The 14,920-nt window shown below is 38.2% G+C and overlaps 2 protein-coding genes across 2 annotated transcripts in view; one reads left to right on the top strand and one right to left on the bottom strand.

Moving 5' to 3' along the window:
- Positions 1 to 212: 212 nt before the first annotated feature.
- sbds (SBDS ribosome maturation factor) lies at positions 213 to 4,291 on the bottom strand. The gene is made up of 5 exons (XM_006640863.3): positions 3,830 to 4,291; positions 3,247 to 3,376; positions 2,424 to 2,624; positions 1,639 to 1,803; positions 213 to 1,198 (listed from the first exon to the last, which is right to left on the bottom strand). The coding sequence occupies exons 1-5, from the start codon at positions 3,955 to 3,957 to the stop codon at positions 1,070 to 1,072; spliced, it is 753 nt and encodes a 250-aa protein (XP_006640926.1). The 5' UTR covers positions 3,958 to 4,291; the 3' UTR covers positions 213 to 1,069.
- A 51-nt stretch (positions 4,292 to 4,342) lies between these two features.
- tyw1 (tRNA-yW synthesizing protein 1 homolog (S. cerevisiae)) overlaps positions 4,343 to 14,920 on the top strand; it is a 66,666-nt gene continuing 56,088 nt past the window's right edge. The window contains exons 1-7 of the mRNA XM_006641020.3: positions 4,343 to 4,551; positions 5,313 to 5,446; positions 6,152 to 6,286; positions 7,101 to 7,202; positions 8,545 to 8,739; positions 9,614 to 9,901; positions 10,943 to 11,062. Coding sequence (XP_006641083.2) covers positions 4,479 to 4,551; positions 5,313 to 5,446; positions 6,152 to 6,286; positions 7,101 to 7,202; positions 8,545 to 8,739; positions 9,614 to 9,901; positions 10,943 to 11,062 — 1,047 coding nt within the window. The 5' untranslated portion in view covers positions 4,343 to 4,478. The remainder of the gene's footprint in view (positions 4,552 to 5,312; positions 5,447 to 6,151; positions 6,287 to 7,100; positions 7,203 to 8,544; positions 8,740 to 9,613; positions 9,902 to 10,942; positions 11,063 to 14,920) is intronic.

Genomic DNA, 14,920 nt, shown 5'->3' with positions numbered 1-14,920 from the left:
CAATGTTCCAGAGTTTTTCAGATCAGTCCGATGCTTTCACCGAAGAAGATCTATAGCTCCTTTTAAGATACCTGGTTATTTAATCAAATCCAGTAAGATTGTAAAATGATACCATTGCCTATAGACCTTTTAGTGTACATTCATATTGGTTACCTCTCAGGTTGGTAATTATGTGTATATTTAGGTGGCAGAAAAGACCATACTCTGCAAGATTGTTTTAAACATTTTATTTAAGGTTTGAAAGGTTTAAATATTTATAAGTGTTTCTGATATGAACTGAAAACAGACTGTTTTACTCTTATATTGGTTAGCACTACCAGAAAAGATACAAGGGTATTTATGGGCTTGTTTAGTACCCTGCCCAGTAGTTGGGAACAACAATGCACTGATTTGTGAAGAGGAATAATCCTGCTATCGGATTTGGAGAAAACATTAGGTTGATGCAAAACACTTCACCACAGCACCTATTTTAATCAGAACTATGTGACCTCGCATTACAGCTGGTTCATTAAGAAACTGAGGTTGGGGAAGAACTGGTGAGTTGAATTAGTTTCATTTAAGTGCCTTTACTGTGATGTAAAAGTATATCAAGGCCTACAGTACTTCAGCATTCTTCATAATGAGGCATGTGCTATCACATGCTAAAAGCAAATATATCCACAGTATAATAAGAGGACATTAGTTCAAACATTAAAGGTACTTAGATGTAAGATCATCAGCACTGAAAACAATGGTCATCACTCAAATACTTATCTAGATGTCAGTTGTGTTTTTGACCTTATCATCACACACCATTCCTGATTTTACCACATTCCACACACTGTACTAATTTATACTCAAGTTGAAAAGTCTGAAGAAAACTTAACAAAAAATAATCTTAAGATCCAATATGAACATTTGTAATAAACATCTTTTGAAAATTACTTTCAAAGGGCTTTTCATTTGAAATGCAGCAATAATATATTCATTCATATAAAATAGATTTCTGTATATTTTCAGTTTAATAGGAGCTCAGTTTTTACAGCTACTCTAGCTCAAGGGAGCTGGAGGCTTGGAGTTGTCGACTTGTCTACTCAAATTTTTCATCTCCTTCTTCCACGTCCTTCAGACTGAGCACCTCCAGGGTACCTTTGCCCTTGGTGTCACAGCGGATCAGCTCGTCAATCTCTCGGAAACAGCCCGGGTCAATCAGGCACACCTGTGGGGTGGAACATGATTCAGATATTATGCGAGTCACCTTATACTACTGGACTAGAGACATCTGTTGGTTTTTGTGGTAGAATGCAACTGCCATAGAGTCTTCACAAACAGCAGATGACAGTGTTATTTTCTGGATGCTTAAAGATATCCTTATTCTCTCGGTGTATATATCACTTTTCAGCTCATGCGAAGAATTTCATTTTTCTTCCTGTTAGGAAGGCCTAATTGTGCAAATGACTGCACCTGTGATAATCACAGATTCCAAAGTGCGGTGTGTTTGTCCTGTTGGTTTCTAATTTATTTTGGTTATACTTCAATTGTAACTTATGCAGTCTGAATTTCACAAAACCATGCATATCAGACTATGGGACCTCACAATGTCTCAGTTTATTTAGTCATTTACTATCTTTAATGTATCTTAATTTTTTTTGCTCTTACCATTTCCAGCTGCTCATCAAAGTCTTCACTCTCAATCACCTTAATGAGGGGCTTGAGTTTCTCTTTCAGCTTCTTGCCCTCCTTGGCTGGCAGGATAAAGCGCAGCCTCATGTGAGCTCGCTGGATCTGCATGGACTCTTTCAGCTGCCTAATTACCTCCAGGGCCTGAAAGGGGAAGAGTCACCCTTAGGAAGAAAAAGCTCAGCAGAGACAAAACCTGTGGGTCCTGAGGATAGAATGGCTTTGTGTGCAATTCTGTTCGTTTAAAAAACTGATTTTATGAAGAAATATGAAGACCTCCTTGTGAAATGTACCTGGGCCCTTTCAGCTCTCTCGGAGAGCTTTAAATGAATGACGGATGGGAATAGGGGAAATTCATCTAGATGTGAGGTGAAGGTTGAATTTAATACAGCATTCAATAAACAGGTGTAATTATTACAAGCTGCGCTGTTACACCCAAGAGTACAGGAGGGTGGAAGATTTTTTAAATTTGTAATAAATGGAATACCACAGCTAATATTATTGTAGTTGAAATAGAGGAAACCAGCAATTGAGGTATGATGGAGTTTGTACAGTCTCCCCGTGTTTGCATGGGTGTGTGTGCCCCGTGATGGACTGGTGTCGAGGGCTGACCCGCCTGCGCCTGTTGCTTGCCGAGATAAGACTCCGGCTCCTCCGCAACTCCACGTATTGGAAAAAGCGGATAGATGGACGCACAGCAACCAAAAGAAGAGGTAAAGAATCCCGAATTTTGGCAGTGGAATGCCAAAGAAAGCAACTGTCACCTGCTGCTTGGTGCTCTTGTTGGCTTTGACGGAGTAGTGGATGTCCTTCATCGCTCGTTCGATCAGGATCACTGTGTAGGGTCGCTTGGTCTCTGGGTTCACACATTTCTCCGCCACTATAGTTGCAATATCCCTGAACATCTGCTCCAGCTGACTGTGACGTTCCTTATCTGAAACCTGCAGCTCACCTTTGGCCAGAATCTTAAAAAGACAGAACAGCTTGATCATTCAATCCCCAGTAATCACCTGCTTTGAAAGAAAGCGGTTTTCTGCATGAAATGACATTATTCATTCATTTTAATTAAAATTCCCACACATCTTTGCCTGTGGGAGAAATCACTAGACTGATTTCTGGACCTGAACAATTCAGATGGAGGGGCTCAAAGTTGACTTGTTTTGTATCCCCTACCCTATGATAAGATACACATATCCTCATAATTAATTAACGGGTGATTTTTATATAATTCTAAAGACAATAAACAAGATTGTGAAAATTTTAGAATTTGGTCTTTTGACCTAAGTTTCAAAATGCATAAATTTGATTTTAATTCATTCTTATGTACGTCATAGTTTAGAGTATACTCTGGTTTACACCTCTTGGAGGTTTTTGTGATGTGCCTGCTACTGGCAGAGGCACAGCATAAACTTGAATAAAGAGATGAGTCTTCCACTTGAATTCTCAATATTGCCTGGATAATGCAACACTGAGAAAACTCAAAAGTGAGGAGGTTAACAGGTGATTTATTTCATATGGACTGAAAACTGTACCGTGTCTAAAGAGCAGGAATGGATTTGTTTTATTCTTAATAAAGTGATAACTCACCTGTTTACATATCTCTGTCAGGTCATCAGTTTCAAACGCTTTTGACAGATCTTCCTTCTTTGCCACCTGACCCTTGGACACATTAACGAAAACTGTACTCGTCTGCAGAACTTCGTCAAGATCCTTCTCTCTGCAAAAAGCAAATTGTTTTAATTTTTAAAATATATTACAAATACTTGACTGAATTATCAGACGACTGAATCAGGGAAGTCTGATAATCTTTCAGTTCAGCTTAAGTTTGCTCAAGTAGTGAAAGCTGGTTGCCTGTTGCTGTTGACAATGTTTTAATGATAATATCAGTAGGTAACAAAACAAACGCGTTATTCTAAAACTATTTTTAAAATTGCATCTACGTATAAGTCTGCATCACCACACTGCCCAAAAACTGTTCAATGTAATACTGATACTAGTAAAAGCAAGTAGTGCGGACAACAGGCGCAACTGTCGGGATGAAAACTGAACTCCACTTTACTTAAAATAGCAGTACATTCCTATATTTACTCTAACTACTCATTAAAGGTCGGTAGTGTGGACCAGTAAGTCTTGAAAGAAATGATATGTAGCTGTGAAGTTCAATACTTACGCTCCCGATCTCCAGCTCATCACTTTATTTTTGTAGCAGGCGATCTCAAATCTTTTTCCTCCTTTTTTCATCCGCACAACGGCCACATTCGTGAGCCGAATCTGGTTTGTGGGCGTGAAAATCGACATTTTCCCGTCGTTTTATTCGTGAGCAATAACAAATCGCCTGTACTGTTTTCTTGTTCTGCGTTTACCAGTATTTACTCAGTCATCACATGAAATTCACGCCTTCCCTTTGCTTTGTCTTTCAACATATAGCTCCGAAGGGAAACGGCAGAAAACTAAAACCGTTCCGCTGGAACACCCACGAAAATTGTTATTTTTCGTATCACGTTCTCAGTCGAATGAATATAAACATCATTGATAGATTTACAATGACGTGTAAAATACCCACTACTGAGTCATATATCTAGGTAATATAGTTAACATTTTAGACGTACACGTCAAGTGGCCTGAAAAGCACCTCACACACTAATGTTTTAAATAAAGTATTTTTGAATATCCCATCATTCCTTATTTCAAACAGTATGGCTGCCCCCTTATGGAATGTGTTGGCTTGGTCTTGAATTTATGCTGCTGCACATTTTAGGTTTTGATATCGAGTATTGATTGTAGATATGATATTTTGATAACAAAGGTTTGAAGGTTTAATGATTATGTTGCTTTGGGTTTCTCACATCTTGTGTGATCTGATTTTAGTCACGTTTGCTGCCGAAACTGAGGGTAAGTGATGACAAAGCTCGCAAAATTGGGGTGTAAATGTTAAAAGACAGAGTCCAAAACCTCGGGAAAAAATAATTTTAAATTAGTCTTTAGCCGTAAAACACCGTTGAGATAAAAATGCAACACTCTATTGAAACCTAACTACAGCTGCATTACCAGTAACTAGGTTTCGGAAAAGATCAGTCACGTGAGCATGTACCTGTCTTTTAAATCGGTGGGAACTATGTCGCTGAACATGTTTTTGATCATCTTTAAAACGCCTGTTTCCTAAACGGGAGTAAAGTTTTACATGCATTTCATAAAGTATGAAATTGAAGCCATTATTCCATAATTATTCCAAACTTTACCAAGTTATACACATTGCTGTATTTTATAGATGCAGATATTAAGTTTTAAGTTTCTGGTGGTAAGTATTTTTGAAAAGTAGTGAATAATATAGGTATAGCTAACATTAATTATATGAGCGTCTCGGGCACATCACTACTGTATTGGATGTGTGTTAGCACAGTATTGCTGTCTTTCAATTCATGAATTCAAACGGATTTGATATTTTGAAAATATGTAACCTATATGTAATAGACCTAGAAACCGAAACATATCTAAGCTGAAAAGAATTATTCCATAAGCGATTTATTAGTCTTTGTTTTTTGTGCATCTGTGTGCATCTGTGCATATTTTAAACTAATTAAAGGATGGTACAAGCATAACTTTATCTTGAATTTGTGTGGAAAAATATACTGTTTTCTAAATTTGATTTGCAGACAACTGGAAGGATGGATGGGGCTATTTTCACTCCTGTTTCATGTCAGCATGGCAGAACAGATTCTTTGTGTACTCTGTGGCAGCTGTCTGCATTGCTATCTGGTTTACTTTTCAGATGGTTATGAAGAAAGAGGTAATTGCTTTAAATTGTCAGCCAAATTGTTTTGCAGTTTTGTTTTTTTAGTATAAATAAACAGTATTGATCTGATTTATCCTTAAACATTACAACATACTGTGCTGACCTCATAAACTGTTAAACAGTAATAAAACTGTTCTCTCAGTGCTTGTTCTTTTATTTTGAACTTATAATGTTCTTGCAATTAACAGATTTATTGGCTTTTATTTAGATTGATTATATGCAAATCACCTGTTAATCAATGGTGTTAAAAAATGGAAATCACAGAGGTGACAGCGGTGATGCCATTATCTTTTTTTGGTAGCTCACCCTAACCTGGGCACACGATTGCTTGGCAATAACTGGAGCTGCATGTTAAAAAAGAAACAGAATGGTATCAAGAGCAAAGTCAAGACATGTCTGCAGTGCACTGATGAGCCCCAGTTAGGGAGAAATTAGTCTAAAAGATTTGACTGCTCGTTTATCTGTGAGGGAGCTGGGGAAAAAAAAACAATTAAGTGGAATGTCTTCTGCTCCTGTGTTTTAATTATGTTTTGCATATTCTCCATTATAAGGCTGTGTATTCATGTCTGCTATGCCGACCTCTGTAATTGAATTAACCTTTATTTGTGCATTGGGCAAAGTGCGATGCTAACTAAAAGAGAATTTGATAAATGTTTTCGATTTACTTCTGAATGCTTTGTTTATTTTTGTCTTTGTAAGAATAAAGGCGTAAGTAGCACCCTGGCTCAGAACCCCAAGAATAAAAAAGAGAAAGGGATTGTGGCTGAAAAGGTCAACAAAGTTTATGTCTCAGGGGTGAAGATATTCTATGGTTCTCAGACTGGAACAGCAAAGGTAAAAGGAATTTTGGATTCAAGTCTTATATTAAAGGCAATATTGCTTATCTTGGTAATACGGAACCACCTGAACTATCTTGGTAACATGTTACTTATATAGCTGGAATTGCTTGTAATTGTATGTTGTATGTTGAGTCCGTATTGAATTTTGTAACACTAACTTGTGTTTTTTATTTGTTACCATTGATGATTTGCTCAATTATATGGAGAACCTCTGTTTTCATTTTGTGTCATGATCTTAAGACCTGGTGTACAGCCCTGCTAAATTTATTTTTTAAAATGCATTACAAAGGAGTTTGTTAAAACATAGTAGGTGCAGTTCTTTGTTGTTGGAGAGTTGCATTTAAAATAAGACCTACAAAAACATTCCTCGGTGAAGCAAACACTGATGCTGAATTGCCATAGTTAAGAATGTACATTTTACAATGTACATTGTACATTTTAGAGTCTACAAAACCTGATGTATTTCTAAAGAACTTTAATTACTTAGATGCATGTTGACATGGAAAGGCTGAGGCAACCAATTTCACTTGCACAGCTTATCTTAGGTACATTTGCCAGTGGTTGTGTATTTTGTCAGCCCTCAAAGTCTCTAAGCCAGGCTAAAAAAAGCAGTTCTTCTAAAATTCATGACGAAAGTAATTTAGTTTCTACCCCCTAAGTAAGCTGTAGACTGGAACAGTTCAGAGCTATAACCTCACGAAAGTAGGTCAGTATATTAAAGCCCATTTTCTCTTTTATAGTAAGGTGGAAAGCTCTTTAATGGGATTCAGTGAAAGTGCTGACTGTGGGAATCTGTTTCATGTGTACAGGGCTTTGCTGAAGATCTTTCTATAGATGTGCAGTCCCTAGGCCTGCCTTCAGAAGTGATTGATGTGAAAGATTATGATCCAGATGACAGTTTGGCAGAAGAGGTGAGTGTGTAAGAGCTCTGGTGGTTAATTCTTTTCATGGTCATCAGGCTTGGGATCAGAAGAGCTTTTTGTGCTTAGTTGCTGTGCATGTGAAGTTGTGCATGACCTTCTTGACACTGTAAAACATTTTTTTGTAAAACACAATTTTTTAACATTGATTTTAAGTCAGTCTAATTGTGCCCAACTATATCCAGTTGCTAAAAGGGAGATTTGCTTGATTAAAACTGTAGTTTATATGGAATCATTGTGTCCAAATGATTCTTTTATTTTTCTGTCAAACCTGTTGTTGCATTGGTAGTTGGTAATATTGCTGACTTCTTTGACGTATTCCAAAGAATACAGTTAATATGAATTGGAATAAAACTGGGAAACATTTGTTGATACACTTAATAACACAGTTATTAACTATATATCTTTGAGCCTCATCCAACTCAATTGAGCTACAAAAGGGCCCAAAGTTTGCTTTTCCTTTTCCTAGGTAGGTCTTAGTGGGTGTTGACAGCACTGTTTTTTTCTGCTGAGTACATTGCAGTAAAACACTATTTAAAATGGGGAAAATGGTTGAAAGCAGTGCCCGAGATTTTAAATTTGAAAATATATTCAACAATTCCTGCTGTGGCTTCCTAGGTGATATATTGGGAGGTTGGTCCCATGCCAGGCTATCAGATATTATTTCTGTCAATTTTAGGGTGGGCAGTATGTTACCTTTGAAATGAATTATTGATATGCTGGGGTGGCATATTTCACCCAGTTTCAAGGGATTTGTTACACTGAATGCTCAAGATGGAAAATTTTATCAAGAGCGATGACGTCTTGTAACAGCTTGACCTGGATTCTGCCAGATAGACATCAGGCTCCACAGCCAAAACGTTGTGTTTTCTTTCTTCTCTTTTCAGCATGGAATAAACCTATTACTTGTTCCTTTGCATTATACCCATTGATTCTCTGGTCGAACGTGATCAGTTATGGTGCATCACATAGAATATGCCAAGCGACCTTATCTTTTCTGTGATAATGGTGTGCAATGGAGGTTGACCTTTTTCTGCGGAAACTTGTCTTGCAGCTGAGTGTTCTAATTAGTTGACAAGGGGATGGTGCTCTGCATTACATTCCACATATGATTAAAACTCGCTGCAATTCACTACACTGCTTTTTTCCTCTCTCTCCTTGATCCTTTTTACCTAGCAAAGAGATCTGATGGCATTTTGCATCTTCACCTACAGAACCCTATTTTCTCAGCTGAACTGGCAGCCTGTTCCCTAAGCGCTGAATTTAGTTTCACTGCTATTATGCATTCACTCATGACACAGTCATTTTAATTTTTTCTGTTTCTTTTTTCCAGGCTACAAGCAAGTCAGTTTGTGTGTTTCTGTTCGCTACTTACACTGACGGTAAACCCACAGAAAATGCCCTTTGGTTTTGTAAGTGGCTGGAGGAGACATCCACGGATTTCAGATATGGGAATACCTATCTCAAAGGCATGAGATATGCAGTCTTCGGTCTGGGGAACTCTGTGTATTCCAGCCACTACAATACGGTAAAGATATAACCATTTATTTGCTGTGGCCTCGAGTACTGTTATATCTATGTATATTTAATTGAAATCTCCCTGAAATATATTTACAGATACCATAGGAAAACTAAAATTTCTCTGTGTGCAGAAACAGAGATTGAAAGATGGATGGTATGGGTGATGTTTTTTACTGTACTTTTGCTAAATATTAATTCAGTTTTATTGTTTGTTTTCTTGTGCTGAGAATGTTTTAAGAGGAAACACCCATCAAAAAGATGGAAGAAGAAACCCTCTGAAAATGAGCTGAATGTTCTTTTTGTAAAGCTGTGTCATGGCTCTGCAGCAGTCTTAAGTGTAAGGATAGAAACACACTGATTATGCCCAGTGGCTTTTCCTTGTGAAAAATAACATTTTGTTTGAACAGGGTACTTACACTAATTAGTGTATGACTCACAAATACAGTTTTTTTAAAGTGGTGTCTGGATTGTGTGAGGGCAATATTAGCGAAAAGCCACAAACAATGGGAAAGTGATTAGATAACACGGCTTAGGAGAGGCTGACAGACTATACATAGATGTAGCGTGCGCGTTAGTCAGAGTTCTCTTGAAGACTTTAAGATTGTGCTGTCTTAATTGCAGTTTGTGAGATCTGAATTATGTCATCTGGGTAGAAAGATGATTTCTTTGGTGCCCTCGAGACATGTAAATTTAAAAATCTACTTTTCTTGTTCTCCTGAGGTTGAAGTGTATAGGACGCCTGTTTAATTGCAGCGTTGGTACCTTTTGTAAACACTGTAAATAACACTACAAGAACGAATGAAAGACAGCAGGAGACAGAAATGAAAAGTTTCTGCCCTGGTGTCCCCAACCCCCCCATTCCTGCTGATGGTGTCCCTCAGGTGTGCAAGAACGTGGACAAGTGGCTGTGGATGCTAAGTGCTTCGCGCATCATGACCCGCGGGGAGGGCGACTGCAATGTGGTCAAGAGCAGGCATGGCAGCATAGAGGCCGACTTTGCTGCCTGGAAGTCCAGGTTCCTGACCCGCCTGCAGAGCCTTGCTAAGGGGGAGAAGAAGTCCTGCGGCAAGCAGTGCAAATCGGGGAGATGCAAGAACAAGCAGAAGCACCAGCAGCCCGCGGAGGAGGAATCGGAGTCCTCCCCTGGCAAAGAGGAGCAAAGCTCGGAGGTGCGTCTTCAGTCCAGTCCACTGCCGCCCAGTCCAGTCCAGTTTGTGTGTTTGTCATATGCACAGCTGCAATGAAGTGCTTATTTGCACGTAGGCTCCAATGCAAAGACGACACCAAAAAAAAACACACCAAAAACACCAAAACAGCAACACAGCAGCAGCCACAACAACAAAGTTAAACAACATACAACGTAAATACAAGTCGGTACAAGTAGTTTGAGAAAAAAAACTCAGTCTGTTAGTGGTAGGTGGAGAGTTCAGTAATCTGACAGCTTCCGGGAAGAAACTGTCTCTGAATCTGGAGGTGCGTTTATGCTCCTATAATGCTTACCAGAGGGCAGGGGAGAGAAAAGCGAGAAACCAGGATGACTGTTATCTTTAGCAATACTTCCAGCCTTCCTGGAAGCCTTGCAGACAAACGTTATGTTAGAGGGATCAGAGGGATGGTGAGCCCGTGAGTTGTAACCACTCTTTCCTTTGCTGAAACGATCGCGTGATGTCTGATGATCCAGATTTCAGAGCTGTAGCATCGAAAACACCAAAGAAGGGTGGCCAGCAACTGTGGTCCACTGAAACAGCGTGGGAATTCTTCCAGTCAGTCAGTAAATGCCAGAACTCGTATGAACACAGTGTTCCGAGATGCTGGGGAAATGTTTGGTAGATTTCGGAATCAAAGGGGCTAGACTGCTTGTTCTGGACTTTCAAATTTCCTTCCAGGTGGAAAATTGAGTCTTTGATGTTCCTTTTACATGGGGTAATACAAGGTACCTTTTTAGTTTTTAAAAGATCCAGAGATTTCAAGCGCATTTAAAATGAACAGTGTTTAACTCTTAGGTTGCTACTTTTACTATTTAGTCACAGATTTCACATAATTTGTTATGTAAGTGTTCATTGGCACATGCTGAAATGTTTTTAAAGGTAGCAGTCGGAATTTAGAGGTTTTTGCAAAGACTGAATAGTGGTGAGTGCAGTTTTATTCTTCTGGAAATCCAGGGACGCAGTGAAGGAACTTGAGACTTCACAGTGTCTCTGTTCTTGTAGGAGGAATTGTTTGAGACCAGCAGCGAGGAAGACTTCACCCAAGATGAAGTCGCCACTCATGGACCTGTAATTGACGTGGAGGATCTGGGCCAAGTCATGAATCAAGTGAAGAAAGCCAAGGTGAGTGCTTTCTAAAAGGCAACATTTATCTTATCACCTTTAAAGTCAATTTCTTGGTGGTCAGTGTAATATGTCAAGCCAGGCCTGTAACATTTAGAAGTTCTTGATGTGTTAATTTAGTCCGCTTTATTGATATTGTGATTTCACCATTTGATATTGAAATATTGATATTTCAACATGAAAGCATTGCTGTATTTTTTAAGGTTTCTTCCACACGCATAATTGAATTACAAATTCAAATTATTTTTTTTTACTGCTTTTCTGTTCTACAAACTACAAAGGATGAGATCCCTTTTTCTGCAGTCTCTGTTTTAACAAGCCTGTTAAATAGACTCTTTGGGGATCCTGCACATGAGGAAGTGCAATCTCGAATGCGTTTACTGTACCACTACCTTAAAACTAAGCATTAGAGAAGGCAGCTAAAAGATCACAGACAATGTGGTAGACAAATCCAAACGAGGCTTTCTAGGATTTTGCAAAATTCTGAACTATGATGATGGCTGACACCCACTCAGCAAGTCTGTGTGGAGGAGTAATTCATGAAAAAATATATAGAGAAAAGCACAGTGTAATTTCTACCTTTATTGATTGAATAATCGGGACACAGAACATGCAGGCAAAGTTTCCTGGGCTTCTTCACAATTTTCCAGCAGTTTCACAGTTTGCTTGTGAATCTTTCAAATCCCGTGACTTGAATATTTTGAATATCTGCCTTTGAAAATGCTTTAAAGCAGTAAGCCTAATGAAACACCTGATGGGCCATCTTTCTTTATTTGGCTGGGATTAAATGGTGCTGACATATGGAGTGTGCACCATTTAGCCAGCATTCTGGTCATTGGAGTGGGAAACATGCTGCTTTTTTGTTAAATTGAGGGCAGCGGCTTGAATAGTTTATTTTTACAAATGCAACTCTGTTGGCATTTAATGATCCACTCCCCATAATTCAGAGTAAAGAATTGGACAGTGCATAGTCTTGTTTGTTTGTACAAACAGCCCACCCCAGTCTCAATTAAGTTTGGCTGTGCTCCTGTTAAACTGGTAAGCTCACATCTATCCAGGTGGTTCTCTCAGTGAGAAGAATTGGAAGCCTGCAAAATTTAATTAGGGGGCACAAGTATTTTATTTTTAGCGTAATTGGAATCATGATAAGTTTATTGTCAAATCACTTTAAACTGTCAGGTGTGAAGTGTCGCCACCTAAACCTTATTTTATATTTATTCAGCTTGCAATAAATTAATGAGGTAAAAATGGCTAAAATAAATGAGCATCTTATTCTGCTGCCATCCGTGGTAGACTCTGCAGAGCACAAATTAAACAATTCTTACGTGTCGTTTTTCTCAAATAAATGGAGGTCTTTTTTTAATTGATTTCTTTCTACTGGTAGCCACTAGTCATAAACGTTTCATATTTTATTGTTATGTACATTTTCAGACAGATTTTAGCAATGCACTGAGAGTCTGGCTTAATAACCCTACTCTGACATTTTCTTTCCAGTACCTTTCTGTGCACTCAAACAATTTTCTATGTCATTTATCTAGAGGCATACTTATATGTATATAAGACGTGTATTATTTTTCTGTTTGGTGTGCTTCCAAATAAGGCTGAAGAATATACATAAAAGCAGAAGGGTTTGTATCATTGAGTGGTTCGCATGACTGCCTCGTAGTGCTGGGGCCCTGGGTTCAATTCCCGTACCAGGGTGCATTTTATGTCTAAAATGATCATTCAAAGAGAAACCACAGCCATCAACATCACTTTGACCAAGATCGGTTTTAAGATTCTCAGGTGTAGCATTAGAGCTCAGAAAAGACAGCAGATCTTAGTCATTTAAAATACTGCAACAGAATTTATTTTGTTGTACTTGAAATGTATGGGAAATCGCAAAGCCTTTTGTAGTTGTGCAGAAGGAAAGTGAAATATATATGTAAACAGAGGCCAGGTGTAATTAACTTTATATGGAGGAAGTGCAGCATCAGTCAAGTCATAGGTTTGATATGTGCAGTCTTTTTCAAATAGAAAGTTTAGCCCATCCATACCTAAAGAGACAGCTTAGGGGTACTAGCTTTCCAATTCAAACACCTTCGTCATTTAAGCTAAAGATGCCTTTAAAAACTTTCTTGGTGATGGATATGGAATGAAAGACTGTAATGAAAGAAAGTCACAGAAAGACATACTTAAAATCATTTAGCTGAATGAAGTATGGAATGAGAAAATACTGCACTCTGTTAATGAATTACCTTAAGGTAGCTCAGGTTTGTATATGATGCTAAATCATCATAAATATTTGTAAAATATTGTTTCATGCTTTTTTAATTTAGCCCTTGCAGAGTCCTGTTATTGTTCCTGTTTCATAATGGATATGAATGCATTAGGAAGGCATTGTAGGATCCTTTGCCTGAAACGTCTTCAGCTGGGTTTTGCCTAACGCTTAGTGCTTGTTTCCATTTTCTGTCACAATCTGCTGTGCGGACTTGTTCAGAACACACGCTGTACTTGATGAGTGTACATGCTGGTTGGATTTCTTTGCAAATCCAGTTGTATTGATCTCAGGTTGATTGAAGCCCACGAGTTCTCAGCACAGAAGTTATTCCTCTTAAAATGTTCCACACTGAAAGGATTTATTTTAAAAATGACAGTTTTTGTAACATGTATTTTTAAATTTGTGAAGTGAGACAGGGACAGCTTGGGTTTTTCTCCAGGAGCAAGGTTTACTCTTTCTTTTAGACCTGATTGATTTACTCGTTTGGCTTCGAACATACTCTGTGTACACAAGAGCCCTTTTAAAATTAAGATTCTTGGTTGTAAACACAGAATTCTGACATGTCATCAGTATTTATACCCTACAGGAAAGGAAGATAGAACAAACTATCTTTCTGGTACAGCACTTGGCCTTAAACGTTTATAACATTACAACTCTATGCCGGTTCTGGAGGTAAATAGAAGGTTTTTGACCAAAAATAAGGGATAGAAGGGTCATGTTTTTGAAGCCTGTCTGACTTGGGATGCCACGGTGTAAATAATATACAGATGGTCTTACATTTCCAATTCAACCCATGGGATCTATCTGTTAATATCAGCTGCTATGTGTCTTTTTAAGAAAAGGAATGGTCTCGGGGCTTAAATCAAGTTGTTCAGTATGTGTGACAAATAAGAGAGTTTTGCATTGTTAAAAATCACTCTGCTCTGCTCATGTAGTTTTGAATTCTATCACAAGAGGGCAGGAGAGATAGAAGGATTCACGTGGAAAGAGACCCAGCAATAAAACCTTTTTTTGGTGACATTTACACAATGACTTTATATTTTAATAGGCCCCGTCTGTCTTGTGGTGGTATTTAAAGAACGCTTTAAGGTTGGATAGTTCTTGTTGGATAAATGTTTGGCTGAAATGAATGCCTGAATTTTTTTTCCCCACTGTTGTAAAGGCTTTTTTTCTATTATATGGCCACAAGTCTGAATTTACCACTAACCCTTAGAAAATGTTACTGTGGTGTACAGTAATGTAGCACTCTGAAAAAATATGGTAAAACATGGTATTGAGCAGACTGTGGGTAATTTTGGCAGAGCAAAGGTAAGTTCGTTGTATGAGTCACTTAACACCTTGAGATAAAATGAGTGAATATCCTCTTAATTCTCCTCTTAATTGCACCCTTTCTTGTTTCTTATAACATAAGCGTGAAAAACTATTACAACAGAGGGGCAGATATTCAAATTGCGGAGCTGAATGTTTTAATGCAATTAGATGTGTTCTGTAAGACAATACTTTTCTGTTGTAGTCCCATAAAATACCAAAGAAGTATATCACCGAAATTCAGATCACAAACTCTTTTTGTGAAGGAACACACACAGGTGAGCAACACA

This window comes from Lepisosteus oculatus, chromosome 26, assembly GCF_040954835.1.
Source record: "Lepisosteus oculatus isolate fLepOcu1 chromosome 26, fLepOcu1.hap2, whole genome shotgun sequence".
In the NCBI taxonomy this organism is placed as follows: domain Eukaryota; kingdom Metazoa; phylum Chordata; class Actinopteri; order Semionotiformes; family Lepisosteidae; genus Lepisosteus; species Lepisosteus oculatus.
The sequence above is the reverse complement of the archived record's forward strand: the minus strand, read 5'-3'. Positions and strand labels throughout refer to the sequence as shown.

Coding starts and splice junctions, on each gene's coding strand:
- sbds (XM_006640863.3), bottom strand. CDS start 3,957: ATGTCGATTTTCACGCCCACAAACCAGATTCGGCTCACGAATGTGGCC. Junction 3,377..3,829: donor ATGAGCTGGAGATCGGGAGC/GTAAGTATTGAA, acceptor TGCTTTTTGCAG/AGAGAAGGATCTTGACGAAG. Junction 1,199..1,638: donor TTGATGAGCAGCTGGAAATG/GTAAGAGCAAAA, acceptor TCCACCCCACAG/GTGTGCCTGATTGACCCGGG.